The following is a 14,989-nucleotide window of genomic DNA, read 5'->3' on the forward strand; positions in this document are numbered from 1 at the left end:
GCAGTGCCAACTCGGCGACTTTGTCGCTGTTCCTAACGCCTAGTGATGAACCTAGCTACATTTCTGAGGACCTTAGCTACTTTCTTCTAAACATTTCCTGCAAATTAGCAACAAAATAGCCATTTTCACTCCAAATTGTTCTCCAAATGTTGTTTCAGCTGTCATCAAGGATATAAATATTACAGATACACAAGATGTTACTGGTGCTTTAGCTCATCTAATAAGAAGATGGACTGTCGTGCAAGGAGACCCGGGTTTGATTCTCGATGTGAACATAGTTTGTTTAGAGTTTACTTTTTACATTAATTGTATTTTTTTACAGTAAGATGCCTAAATTTTTATTTGAGACTCGCCGAACGGCATTGAATTCACAGATAAAAAAGATGTGGGTTCAACTTTCATTTTGGAACAAATTTTCAAGCAAGGGAAGGGAATGATCTGAGCATGCAGGAAGACTGACCCATCATAAACCTTTGTCGGCTGTGCTGAAGAGAAAGGTACAGAACCAATTTATTTAATTAATTAGCTGCATGTTCTCCTTTCCTCCTGGCCACACACACACACACACACACACACACACACACACACACACACACACACACACACACACACACACACACACACACACACACACACACACACACACACACACACACACACACACACACACACACACACACACACACACACACACAGGACTGTCTCAGCTGTTATTTTCATTAAGGAGTGTGCACGTACAGCATGCGCGCCTCGTGCACGAGCCTACTATTGAAGCTGACATTACGCTTTTGGCCTGAGGGGGCAATAGCGAGCATAAAAATTCAAAATTCCGTAAAGTCCCTTTAATGATTATCTAACTGTTTTAAATGTTCATATTTAATTTAAGAAATCATTCTTTGATTTAGCTACTAATCCGAGCTTCAAATGTTCACTTATTCAGAGGCATGAAGAATTCTGTAGGATGATAAGGGAAGCTTGGGCCTTGAGGAGAGAACATAATTGTTGACGGTATGTTATCACGTGTTCAGAGCTGCAGAGAGGCTCTGAGCTCCAGCTGATAGTTTGAAGGCAGGCAGATTAAAGGGAACACATGCAGTCTTGTGTCTTCATTGTGACCAGATGTTTAAGGTCAAACTGTACCTAAAAACTGACCATTGCCAGACATGACAATGGTCACCACCCATCTTGAAAAGTTTGCCCCCTCACATATACTAATGTGCCACGAACAGGACGCTAATATCACCAGCCATTCCCATCTTATTAAGGTGTATCCATAGAAACGGCCCATCGTGTAGTTAAAAGTCTTCAGCTTGTCCCAATATGCTGCAGCTAGAGTTCTGATGAGAATTAAAAAGAGATCATATCTCTCCTGTCTTAGCTTCCCTACATTGGCTGCCTGTTAAATTCACAATAGATTTTAAGATCCTTCTTCTCACATATAAAGCTCTTAATAATCAAGGTCCATCATCCATCAGTGATCTGATTGTTCCATACGTTCCTAACCGAGCACTTCGCTCTCAGACTGCAGGTTTACTGGTGGTTCCCAGAATATCAATAAATAGGATGAGAGGCAGATCTTTTAGCTATCAGGCTCCTCTCTTGTGGAACCAGCTCCCAGCCTTAGTCCGTGAGGCAGACACCTTGTCTACTTTTAAGACTAGGCTTAAAACATTTTTATTTGATAGGGCCTATGGTTAAAATCTGATGTTAGCCTAATTCAGGACAAGTGGGGGAGTAGAGGGAGGTGGAGTGTACAGTCGGTAAAGACGGCTCTCCCTTGCCCTGACTCCAACATGCCTCCATCTAAATAGGATAGATTATCCTGAGTTATCTCTGTAGTTATGCTGCTATAGGCTTAGACTGCTGGAGGACACACTGACCACTTTTCACACTTTACTGCTTTATTCTACAATCTGCTCTTTACCTGTATTATTTCCTGCTATTTCAGCTGTTAACTTATTTTTTCTCTAAGTGTTTTTCTCCCCAGAAGAAGCTACAATGATGTTCTGCTGAGCTGTGGTGGCCTCATGGAGGGGGCCATCATCTAGCACACTGCTGCTAACCACTTAAACATTCTCCCTCTCCTGATAATAACTTTTTACTCTCTTTGACATTGAATGTGCTACTACTAGTTTACCCGTTTAATTATAGATCCACTAGGATAAATACAATAAAGTTTATCTCTCACCAGTTAGAACATTTACTAAGAAATCACAATGTAACCTTAGTAACATTTCTTGTGTGTATGTGTGTGTGTGCGTGCGTGTGCGTGCGCGTGCGTGCGTGCGCTCTTGTCTTCTCCATCCCCAGTGAGTCGTGGTGGATGGCTGCTTATACTGAGCCAGGATCCTCTGGAGGTTTCTTCCTGTTAAAAGGGAGTTTTCCTCTCCACTGTTGCTGCATGCTTGCTTAGTATGAGGATTGCTGTAAAGACTGACACTAGTCAGTGACTCGATGCAACCTGCTGGGTTCCTTATATAGGAAACTTGTTACTGAATGACCTGACCTGTGTTGGGATGTTTACTGTGTGAAGGTCCTTGAGACGACTCTGGTTCTGATTTGGTGCTTTATAAATAAACTGGATTGAATTGAACCGCCACATTTCCCTGGGTCCTCCACTCATTACACATTTGCATGTTTAGCAACAAAACACCAGTAGTGTGAGGGGTTCTCCGTTCCATCATTTCAGAGAAGGAGAAACAGCCGGCTGTTTACACTTCAGATTTAGGACATACCAACCAGAGTCCCAAAAAGAAAAACGCCATTTAAAGTCACGAACAACAAAAGACGTTTGGATGTAGAAAACGGTGACTATAGTGTTTAGCACTCACTTGTTTCCTCTGTTACTGCGGGTTCCATATCAGGGGGGCGTGGCCTAGGGATGATAGCCGACAGAACTGGTGAGGGGTTATGGTTAGGGTTTTGTGTTTAAAGCTAGCTTGTTTGCAGATTGGCTATAGCAGCTTTAATGTCCTTGAATCCAAACTTCTGCTTCAAATTTTTTAATCTTTTTCTGAATCAGAGAAAAGTGAAACCCAAACATCAGAATACATAAATCCAACTGAAGTGATCATTTCTTCTTCTGTTTTTGCTGCACATGAACATAAAGTTTCTCTTTTCTTTTGTCTTCCTCCATGCTGCACTGTGATTGGTCAGTCTGGTGGAGGCGGGGCAGCTGGAGCTGGTGACGGGAGGATGGGTCATGGCGGATGAAGCCAACTCTCATTACTTTGCAATGCTGGATCAGCTGATCGAGGGCCATCAGTGGCTGCAGACTCACCTGGGTGCTCACCCTTCTCCATAACATGACCGGACAGATTGACTCTACTCACAAGTCTTTTTAACACTGTGTTTGTTCGCAGGTGTGAAGCCAAGTAACAGTTGGGCCATTGATCCCTTTGGTCACTCCCCATCTATGACCTACCTCCTGAAGGGGGCGGGGCTTACTAACATGGTCGTCCAGAGGATTCATTACTCGGTGAAGAAGCACTTTGCCCAGCAGCAGACCCTTGAGTTTCGATGGCGACAGAGCTGGGGTGACTAGACTAGCCCTAATCCGAAGCCAGACCGAGTAACGACTCAACAGTTGATTGTTGTTTTTCTTGCTTACTTTGCACATTCCAGACTCCTCCTCTCGCAGTGACATCATGTGTCACATGATGCCATTCTACAGTTACGATGTGCCACACACATGTGGTCCAAACCCAGCCGTCTGCTGCCAGTTTGATTTTCACCGTCTGCCTGGAGGACGCGTCTTCTGTCCATGGAGAATCCCACCTGAGCCAATCACAGACCAGAACATCAAAGAGAGGTAAGCAGGGGGCGGAGCCACCTATAACATTAAGAAATATTCCATAATAATAATAAATCAGTGCAGTTCTCCCATAAAAGCTGATGGCTGTCCTCATGGACGTAATTTTCACTTGTGGGGGGGTGGGGGGTGTATCTTTACAGTATGTTCTAATGGGGAACAGGCTTCAACACAAACGGTTGTTTTCCTCTTGGTCCTAGAGCTCAACCAGTGTCAATTTAATATAGCTTAATAGTGTTTTTGGATGGTAAAAAGTGCAGGGGTCAAAACTTGATTTTGGAAAAAGTGGGGGGGACATCCCCCCCCCCAAAAAAAAATTTACGTCCATGGTTGTCCTGGAACTTTATGTAGTTCATCTATGGGTGCTCTTAATGTTTTAGTGTGATCAATGATCAACCACTCTGTAGTGATCCCACTCTGGTTCTGTCAGAGCTCTTCTCCTCTTGGACCAGTATCGCCAGAAGTCTCGCCTTTTCCGCTCTTCGGTTCTTCTCGTTCCTCTTGGAGACGACTTTCGCTTCGTCGAGTCGAGGGAGTGGGACGCTCAGTTCGACAACTACCAGAAGCTGTTCGACTACTTCAATCAGCACCCAGAGCTCCACGTTAGGGTGAGCGGAGATCTGCTGAGATGGTTGAACAGTTCAGACGGATCTCTGACCAGATGATGAGTTGACACAAAGCAGTCCGAAGCTGCTGACCACGGAAGGCCTAACCTCGTGTTTATTTCCACCGTTTGCTCCAGGCGCATTTTGGGACTCTGTCTGATTACTTCACAGCGCTTCAGCGGCGGCTGAGCACCACAGGGACAACTCTTCCAACACTTCAGGGAGATTTCTTCACGTATGCCGACCGAGACGATCACTACTGGAGTGGATATTTTACATCGCGGCCATTCTACAAACGTCTGGACCGAACGCTAGAGTCCACGCTCAGGTGAGGTCAGCGGAGGTGTTCTGGTCTGTGTGCCCGCTTGCTGTTCAACTGATCATCTCTCTCCGCCTTCAGAGCAACAGAGATCGTCTTCAGTCTCACCATGGCAGAGATGCGCCGTTTCCGTGGAGATGGCCGGCTGGTGGAAGGTTTTCCTGCACAAGAACACTTCCAACGTCTGATTTCAGGGAGGCAGAACCTGGGGTTGTTCCAGCACCATGATGCTGTGGCCGGCACCGCCCGCGACTCTGTGGTCATCGACTATGGCACAAGGTTGCTACTTCCTGTTAGACAGCCTGACAGCTCGTTGGCATGCTGGAGAATTTCACTTTAATCCAAAAGTTAACGGCTACAGACACACTTTATGAACTTATTGGTAGGGATGCTCCGATCCGGTCGTGATTGGAAATCCGGGCCTGATCACATGATTTTTAACTCATTCACTGCCAGACGTTCCTGGTCAGTAGAGCCCTTTGCTGCCAGCAATGTTCAAAATTTGGATTTAAAATGACGACTTTTGTCGTCAATGGCAGTGAATGAGTTAAAGATCAGAATCAGGTGACAAGATCGGATTTAACTTTATCAAACAACAAATGCAATCGTCTACATCAGTGTTCTTTGCTTCATAGAGACAAGGACAAGTCATGGCAGGCAGACTAATTCAGAGCTAGTGTGTCTCCTCAGAAGGGAATGTCGGCAGTTTGGACATATTTAAACCAGACCGTGTCGACAGAAGCACATCCACTTGTAACGTGTGCAGACTGGGTATTCGACATGGTGCATGAAGAAGAAGAAAATATAATTTCTATAGCGCCTCTCATGATACGCAGCCTTCATAACAAACTTCGTTATCTTTTTTTCTTATTCAACACGGAGCAGTAATTAGATGTTTTTACCTTCGGCTGACATGTTCGTCCTGAACTTCCGCCTTCGTCAGAGCCGCCAGCTGTTCGTGGCGTCACTTCCGTTAATGTGCGGTCATCAGAGGATGATGTCACCCTCTTCATGCTGATAACACCGTCCCATGTGTGATCCAGCGTGTAAACGCCGTCGTCTCTGTTCATGGTGTTGTGTCTGCGTCTCCTTATCTCCGTCGCTTCCTTAACCCATTGTCTGTATTTTTGTTGTTCCGTGTTTATGGTCTGATGAGTCTTAATCTTCTGGCGTTTGCTTTGCGGTGTTGCCACAGTGAATCTCCTGTCTGTTTGCCGCTAGCAGTCCCAGTTCACTGTGGCAACTCTGACTAAAACACAGAGCAAGCCGGCGGGGAAAGAGTCGCTCATAATCTAAGATAAATTACCAACATATTGCAAAACATCGGGTTTCTCATTTGTCTGCAGCACCTGAGCCATGCGGGGTAGCTACAGGTGTTGTGCAGAGAAAAGTTAGCCTGCTGGCTGTGGTGCCGCGGGCCTCCCCCGTCACGAAAATCGCTCCCATACAATGAAGATGCATGAGCAGTGAGGCTACTTTTAAACATATATATAATATTAACACGTTTCTTCCCAAAAAAGTGACGTTTGGCAGATAAACGAAGGAAATGAATGGGTGTTATTTTATTTTTTTTATCTGTTGCCGAAGTTTCAGGTTCGGACTCGGTATCGGCAGGTACTCAGAATCAAATGAGTTGGATAAAACTACGCGATTGGAACATCCTTACTTATTGGACAAACACGGGGAAACTTTTTAATCGACTGGAGGGTAGAAGTTAACTGTAGTTGAGCCTTAATGCTCGTAGGTAAGGAAGAAAGAATATATATTAAATAGTGCCGCTCAAGATAACAGTCATGAAACGCTTCACAAAAAATAAAACTAACTAAATAAAAACATTTTGGGTAAAAATTTACTGAGTCAGTGTTAACTCTACCACGATCACAGCACACCAGAGGGTTTCTACCTAGACCTTATGTTAGTAGTCATGAACTAATCAGCCAGTCGAGGCAAGTAACAAACTTAAGTTTGCCACGTGTGCATGCTAAATTAGGCTAGAACCAATGTAGCTTGTTAGCATTAGCCTATTCTTGTCTAATTTTTTACTTCCATGCTCTCTGTTGAAGGATGATGTCATCATGGGAAATTAAAAGAGGTAACACGTCCATTAGTGTAAATAGTTAGCATGTAGCTTTAGCTTTACATCACACCTATGCATTTAGATTTAACATCTAGCATTAGCCTGTTAGCATGTATTTAGCGTGTTTTCACTGACTTTGTGTTTTATTAGCATGAATTTAAAAGCTGCATTTATCTGAATGTGTTGTTTGTTTTACAGGTTGTTTCACTCCATCCTGAACCTCCATCAGGTTCTCCAAAGCTCCGCCCACTGGTTGCTTCTGTCGGACAAGAGCCAGTACAACCCCGACCAATCCAAAACGCTCCTGCAAATGGTGACCTATGACCTTTGTAGCTGTTGTAGATGTTATTGCTGGGTTTCACGTAACGTTGCATCTACATCACCAAATGCAGATGGGGGTTCAGAAGTAGCCGGCGTGGCACAGAACCCTGTTTACATTGGTGACTGGGCGTAAAATGCTGACATTCTGTGCGGTCTACAGTTATTACAATCACTCTAATCGAGCCAAAGGCAAACATTTTTTTAAATCCTGAATGTAGTGCACCACAAAGGACTTGATTAAAAAATAAAAATACATACTGAAAGAAGTGGATCAGTGATCTATGGCTAAAACAGGAGCAGAAACGGACGATGCTGGAGATACAGCTTTCTACCAGGTAACAGGTTACTGAGTGTTTTATTAATCTGTTGCTTAGAAACAGCCATAAAAGCCACAGCTTGACCGTTGTATACGGTTTTCACACGTCCTCACTGCTAACAGCTTTCAGAATGCTAATGTTTTTAGCAGTTAGCTTATTGTGGTAACGTTTATACCTTATTAAAATCAAACTAACACCAGAAATTTGAATTTAAAAGGCATAAAAAGTTAGTTACAAGTAGATCCTAGCACAGACCGATCGTTAGCGTTAGCGATAGCATTATTATTGAAAAAGTAACACAACTCACTACTTACATGAGCAAAAACAAGATGGCGGTCATTTAAAGCTTCTCCGGATCACTGAAAATTTAACCAACCTGAATTAAAACAGCTGCAGGCTTCCAGGCTAGGAAAGGCTTTTGTTTGGTTTGCTGTGTGATGTGAGGAAGTCAGCACACGGTAGTTTGTTGCTGATCGCTTCAGCGCTGGATAAATCCTCCACAGTGGATGAAACGTGTGACTTTTAAAACTGTAGGGGTCATAACCTAAAAGATGTATTGTTTTGCGATATCGCGTCTGTGCCAGCTCATTTACAGCCGTAGTAAAATCGCTTTCATCCGTCGCGCCGCGTTATATCTCAGTGTTTTGTTGCGAAGCAAAACACTTCCTGTCCCCCATTTGAGTTTTGTGCGGCTGCAGACGCCACGTGAGCGAAACCCATCAACAGTAAGGAGTTCAGTGTTTCACTGTGGTGAAAGCTTTTTAAAGCCTAGTTTATTCTTCTCCGTCAGGTAGTTTGGGCTCACATGTTTACGAAGACGTTTTCATTTTGTACTTCTCCATTGGTGTGTCAGTGTTATGAAACAATTCACTGCCAGGACAGTATGTTTATGTTTATTTATTTGGCAGACGCTTTAGTTCCCTGGATTTTTTGACTATAAAAATTGCGGCCACATTTTCAAAGTTAATGAGCAAGTCACCCCCAAATCACATTTTTTTGCTGAAAAACTATATAAAGGAGTGTCTAATCGTGCTACAGACACGTGTAGTCAGTAATTTGGCAGTTCAGTGCATCTTGGTTAAAATTCAAATATTCTGCCTAAAACTGTCAGTGTTGCGCCGTCGTCAGGGAAAAATTCTGCACTGTATCTGAATTTAAATCTGCCACTGCTATTGGCTAAGAGGTATGCTATGATGTCATCTGGTACATTATGATGTCACAATGCCATTGTGAGCCTGTGTGAGCGTGTGTGTATTTGTTAGCGGCTCCGCCCTCTCGGTCTGCCAAGCAACAGCATTTGTTGCATTTTTCAAACATGAAGTGGGAGTAAAGTAAGTTTCTTGTAGGGGGTGACTTGCTCTTTAAACATCTCTTTTAACAACGGTAGTTTCTGCATCTATACTGCTCCGCTTCAGCCCTCTCCCCCCTCCCCCTGCGCCGCGGCCGCAAACTCACTGATGTGCCTGCAGCCTCTCGGAGTTCCTGCTGCTCTAAACATTAAAATAATTATTTCATTTTCTGTTACTCACTTCTGATTACCTTCAATGGTGTCTGTTTGTTGCAACCACCAGGTACAAAAACTAACTTGTTTTTATTTGACTATTTTTCTGTCCTGTCTGTTTATTATCTTCCTGCATCTCCTCTCAATCCTAAAGAGAAACTGCTACCTGGGTTCATATGTATTCACCTTATGAGTTACCTTTGAACTGCAGTTCTAAAAGATCTACCGACCGCAAAAACAGTGGAGTGCGTGCTGCTCGCCGGCCGCACCGGTGAGGTGCGTCACCGGAACACAAAAGAGGTGATGCGCCCGCTCCACAGCAGCGAAACGCATCAGGCACAAATAAAAGACAGAAAACATAAAAGGAAATGAGCCGACATGAATGATCGTGTGTTAAATTAGTTTTTGAGGTGGCGACACCTAATTTGATAATGTTACTGTGGCCGTGCTCAGGACGCAGATGTCTGGAACGCGTCAACGATCAGAGCTTTGCATGCGCAAGCTGGTTAAGGTTAGGATGGGGGTGAGGGGAAAGTTAAATTGCAAGAGGGTAAAGGTCACAATTTGGTTAAATGTCCGTTTTACGGCGGGCGTCAGATACTAGAATCCTCCTCCACCTCTTGACTAGAATCCTCCTCCACCTCTTGACTAGAATCCTCCTCCACCTCTTGACTAGAATCCTCCTCCACCTCTAGACTAGAGTCCTCCTCCACCTCTAGACTAGAGTCCTCCTCCACCTCTAGAATCCTCCTCCACCTCTAGACTAGAGTCCTCCTCCACCTCTTGACTAGAGTCCTCCTCCACCTCTAGACTAGAGTCCTCCTCCACCTCTAGACTAGAGTCCTCCTCCACCTCTAGAATCCTCCTCCACCTCTAGACTAGAATCCTCCTCCACCTCTAGACTAGAGTCCTCCTCCACCTCTTGACTAGAGTCCTCCTCCACCTCTAGACTAGAGTCCTCCTCCACCTCTAGACTAGAGTCCTCCTCCACCTCTAGAATCCTCCTCCACCTCTAGACTAGAATCCTCCTCCACCTCTAGACTAGAGTCCTCCTCCACCTCTTGACTAGAATCCTCCTCCACCTCTAGACTAGAATCCTCCTCCACCTCTTGACTAGAATCCTCCTCCACCTCTTGACTAGAATCCTCCTCCACCTCTTGACTAGAGTCCTCCTTCACCTCTTGACTAGAATCCTCCTCCACCTCTTGACTAGAATCCTCCTCCACCTCTTGACTAGAGTCCTTCTCCACCTCTAGACTAGAGTCCTCCTCCACCTCTAGACTAGAGTCCTCCTCCACCTCTAGACTAGAGTCCTCCTCCACCTCTTGACTAGAGTCCTCCTCCACCTCTAGACTAGAGTCCTCCTCCACCTCTAGACTAGAGTCCTCCTCCACCTCTAGAATCCTCCTCCACCTCTAGACTAGAATCCTCCTCCACCTCTAGACTAGAGTCCTCCTCCACCTCTTGACTAGAATCCTCCTCCACCTCTAGACTAGAATCCTCCTCCACCTCTTGACTAGAATCCTCCTCCACCTCTTGACTAGAATCCTCCTCCACCTCTTGACTAGAGTCCTCCTTCACCTCTTGACTAGAATCCTCCTCCACCTCTTGACTAGAATCCTCCTCCACCTCTTGACTAGAATCCTCCTCCACCTCTTGACTAGAATCCTCCTTCACCTCTTGACTAGAATCCTCCTCCACCTCTTGACTAGAATCCTCCTCCACCTCTTGACTAGAGTCCTTCTCCACCTCTAGACTAGAGTCCTCCTCCACCTCTAGACTAGAGTCCTCCTCCACCTCTAGAATCCTCCTCCACCTCTAGAATCCTCCTCCACCTCTAGACTAGAATCCTCCTCCACCTCTAGACTAGAGTCCTCCTCCACCTCTTGACTAGAATCCTCCTCCACCTCTAGACTAGAATCCTCCTCCACCTCTTGACTAGAATCCTCCTCCACCTCTTGACTAGAATCCTCCTCCACCTCTTGACTAGAGTCCTCCTCCACCTCTAGACTAGAGTCCTCCTCCACCTCTAGACTAGAATCCTCCTCCACCTCTAGACTAGAGTCCTCCTCCACCTCTAGAATCCTCCTCCACCTCTAGACTAGAATCCTCCTCCACCTCTAGACTAGAATCCTCCTCCCCCCTCTAGACTAGAGTCCTCCTCCACCTCTAGAATCCTCCTCCACCTCTAGACTAGAATCCTCCTCCACCTCTAGACTAGAATCCTCCTCCACCTCTAGACTAGAGTCCTCCTCCACCTCTAGACTACAGTCCTCCTCCCCCTCTAGACTAGAGTCCTCCTCCACCTCTAGACTAGAATCCTCCTCCCCCTCTAGACTAGAGTCCTCCTCCACCTCTAGAGTCCTCCTCCACCTCTAGACTAGAATCCTCCTCCCCCTCTAGACTAGAGTCCTCCTCCACCTCTAGACTAGAGTCCTCCTCCACCGCTAGACTAGAATCCTCCTCCACCTCTAGACTAGAGTCCTCCTCCCCCTCTAGACTAGAGTCCTCCTCCACCTCTTCACTAGAGTCCTCCTCCACCACTAGACTAGAGTCCTCCTCCACCTCTAGACTAGAGTCCTCCTCCACCTCTTGACTAGAGTCCTCCTCCACCTCTTGACTAGAGTCCTCCTCCACCTCTAGACTAGAGTCCTCCTCCCCCTCTAGACTAGAGTCCTCCTCCACCTCTTGACTAGAGTCCTCCTCCACCTCTAGACTAGAGTCCTCCTCCACCTCTTGACTAGAGTCCTCCTCCACCTCTTGACTAGAGTCCTCCTCCCCCTCTAGACTAGAATCCTCCTCCCCCTCTAGACTAGATTCCTCCTCCACCTCTAGACTAGAGTCCTCCTCCACCTCTAGACTAGAATCTAGACCATCGTTTATGGTCTTTAACCCATCGTTCGCTGAAGAAAAATGATTTTGCTTGAATGTATTCACATATATAGGATTGTTTGCCAGTCTACCTTCACCCTCCCATCCAGTCACCTCCTCATTTCCTGTCATTTTCTGACACGTGTAAAGAGTCTGCTCCGAATCTGAGTGCTTCTTCAGTGACAGTTTTATAAGCGTTTATATCTTCAGTCTTCTTCTGCGAGACATTCAGTTTTCTGTGTGTCTGCCACTAGATATCGTCGGCTCCCTTTTACATTTTTAAGGCGGGTGGAGAGGCGTCCTCACCAATCACAGACTTGCAGTCTCCATCCCTTTCAACATTTATTTAGAAAATTGGGCCCTACTCTATCCGTCCTTGTGTGCCTGCTGAGCCTTGCAACCATGAATTGTTGCGTGACTGCACCCCTGCAGACAGAAAAGTATAATTAGGTTTATGATTTGACCTCACCTGGACTCACCTGTGGTAAACTGACTCTTTTATTGGCAGACCAGCTGACTCTGATATAATATTCCAGGATGAAACCATCTCAGCACAGGATACTCTTCCTCAGAAGATGACGCTGGCACTCAGTGATGTGCCCAGGTAAGAGGTGGGGCTTTAAGACCACCCAGATTATTAGAATGTAATCCCAGGTATTAATCTTTGTTTTATGTAAGGTCGGTGGTGGTCTTTAACCCTACGGAGCAGTTTCGAACCTCTGTTGTCAGCATTGTCGTGGACTCTCCAGATGCTCGTGTTGTTGATGCCAAGACTAGTCAGCCAATGGCTACTCAGATCTCCGCGGTTTGGGTGGAGCCAAGCCAAGTTTCTGCAGAGGTTTTCCAGGTGAAGGATAGATTATTGTCTAGTTTATTAATCGCCGTGGTTTCTTCTAATCATCTCAGTTGTGTTTCTTCTTTCAGCTCTCCTTCATTGCTGAACTTCCTCCTCTGGCCCTTCTTGTATATCATGTGACCAAAGCACCCACTGGCTCCACCCCCCGGGCTCATTACATCCTCCATCGTCATGGCAACCTGCCAACTGTACACTCTGAATATTTTCAGGTGTCTCCTCTGCAAGGAACGGAGGCCAACACCCCTCTGTTGCTTAGCAACAAGCACCTCCAAATATGGAGCTCTCCAGAAACGGGCCTTATGCAGGTGAGTTGCTTCCACATAAAAGCCTGAGCACGAGACCTGGGTTGCAACAACTTTTAAAGCACTGAGGGAAATTAGTGGTTAAATATTCAAAGTCAAATATTGAAATGTCCAGAATGGAAAGATTTTATGAACAATAACATTGATCTGGAGATAACTTCCTTTAAGGATTTATGTGTGGTTTACAGAAATCTACAAAAGATATGAGCTATAAAGTAGGCAGTATGTAATTGTTTTACTAAGCCTGGCCCTGGCCCTGTCCCCTCTTTTCAATCCACCATTACCGTCTGATAATTACCCAGATTCCTTACACAGCAAATGTAACTGGGGTGTTGGTCCAACTTAAGCATATGTAGAGTTAGTCTGACACTAAGAAGAGTTGTATAGCTGCTATGTAACACTGACATGCCAAATAGTGAGGGTCAAACCAGAGTGTTTCTTAATCCGCTCTGTAGGTGTCGTTTTAAAAATAATAACTCCGAACTCCTACAGCCAATTTAACACCTGCAGAGTTAATTTTCAGATTACTCCCACTTCTTCTAACTAGGGATGTCCTGTTCCGATATCGATATCAGAAGTTATTCGATATCGGCCCAAAAGCAGTGTATCAGATTATATCGGACGGCATCAAAAATATCCGATATGAGCGATCTAAGGTTCACATTTACCAACCAATTGGTTAAAAAAATAGTCATTTTTTTCATACTTACTTTTATTGGCTCTTGTTCTCTGATGAATTCACATGGCAGGATTTTTAAAGAATTTATTGGTAAATCAGGGTGGAAAATAAGTATTTGGTCACTTCAAACAAGAAAAATCTCTGGCTCTCACAGACCTGTAACGTCTTCTTTAAGAAGCTTTTCTGTCCTCCACTCGTTACCTGTATTAATGGCACCTGTTTGAACTCATTAACTGTATAAAAGACACCTGTCCACAGCTTCAAACAGTCAGACTCCAAACTCCACTATGGCCAAGACCAAAGAGCTTTCGAAGGACACCAGGAAAAGAATTGTAGACCTGCACCAGACTGGGAAGAGTGAATCTACAATAGGCAAGCAGCTTGGTGTGAAAAAATCAACTGTGGGAGCAATTATCAGAAAATGGAAGACATACAAGACCACTGATAATCTCCCTCGATCGGGGGCTCCATGCAAGATCTCATCCCGTGGGGTCAAAATGATCATGAGAACGGTGAGCAAGAATCCCAGAACCACACGGGGGGACCTGGTGAATGACCTGTAGAGAGCTGGGACCACAGTAACAAAGGTCACCATCAGTAACACACTACAACGGCAGGGAATCAAATCCTGCAGTGCCAGACGTGTTCCGCTGCTGAAGCCAGTGCATGTCCAGGCCCGTCTGAAGTTTGCCAGAGAGCACATGGATGATACAGCAGAGGATTGGGAGAATGTCATGTGGTCAGATGAAACCAAAGTAGAACTTTTTGGTATAAACTCAACTCGTCGTGTTTGGAGGAAGAAGAATACTGAGTTGCATCCCAAGAACACCATACCTACTGTGAAGCATGGGGGTGGGAACATCATGCTTTGGGGCTGTTTTTCTGCTAAGGGGACAGGACAACTGATCTGTGTTAAGGACAGAATGAATGGGGCCATGTATCGTGAGATTCTGAGCCAAAACCTCCTTCCCTCAGTGAGAGCTTTGAAGATGAAACGTGGCTGGGTCTTCCAACACGACAATGATCCCAAACACACCGCCCGGGCAACAAAGGAGTGGCTCCGTAAGAAGCATTTTAAAGTCCTGGAGTGGCCTAGCCAGTCTCCAGACCTCAACCCCATAGGAAATCTGTGGAGGGAGTTGAAAGTCCGTGTTGCTCGGCGACAGCCCCAAAACATCACTGCTCTCGAGAAGATCTGCATGGAGGAATGGGCCAAAATACCAGCTACTGTGTGTGCAAACCTGGTAAAGACCTATAGTAATTGTTTGACCTCTGTTATTGCCAACAAAGGTTATGTTACAAAGTATTGAGTTGAATTTTTGTTATTGAC

At 45.3% G+C, this 14,989-nt stretch overlaps 1 protein-coding gene across 1 annotated transcript in view; it reads left to right on the forward strand.

The window, feature by feature from the left end:
- The window catches only part of man2a1 (mannosidase, alpha, class 2A, member 1), a 48,584-nt gene that overhangs the window by 18,818 nt on the left and 14,777 nt on the right, over positions 1 to 14,989 (forward strand). The window contains exons 7-16 of the mRNA XM_015943299.3: positions 3,157 to 3,284; positions 3,363 to 3,536; positions 3,625 to 3,811; positions 4,242 to 4,419; positions 4,554 to 4,744; positions 4,817 to 5,014; positions 7,011 to 7,125; positions 12,359 to 12,426; positions 12,501 to 12,669; positions 12,747 to 12,983. Of these exons, the coding sequence (XP_015798785.2) occupies positions 3,157 to 3,284; positions 3,363 to 3,536; positions 3,625 to 3,811; positions 4,242 to 4,419; positions 4,554 to 4,744; positions 4,817 to 5,014; positions 7,011 to 7,125; positions 12,359 to 12,426; positions 12,501 to 12,669; positions 12,747 to 12,983 (1,645 nt within the window). The remainder of the gene's footprint in view (positions 1 to 3,156; positions 3,285 to 3,362; positions 3,537 to 3,624; positions 3,812 to 4,241; positions 4,420 to 4,553; positions 4,745 to 4,816; positions 5,015 to 7,010; positions 7,126 to 12,358; positions 12,427 to 12,500; positions 12,670 to 12,746; positions 12,984 to 14,989) is intronic.

This window comes from Nothobranchius furzeri, chromosome 6, assembly GCF_043380555.1.
Source record: "Nothobranchius furzeri strain GRZ-AD chromosome 6, NfurGRZ-RIMD1, whole genome shotgun sequence".
Lineage (NCBI taxonomy): Eukaryota > Metazoa > Chordata > Actinopteri > Cyprinodontiformes > Nothobranchiidae > Nothobranchius > Nothobranchius furzeri.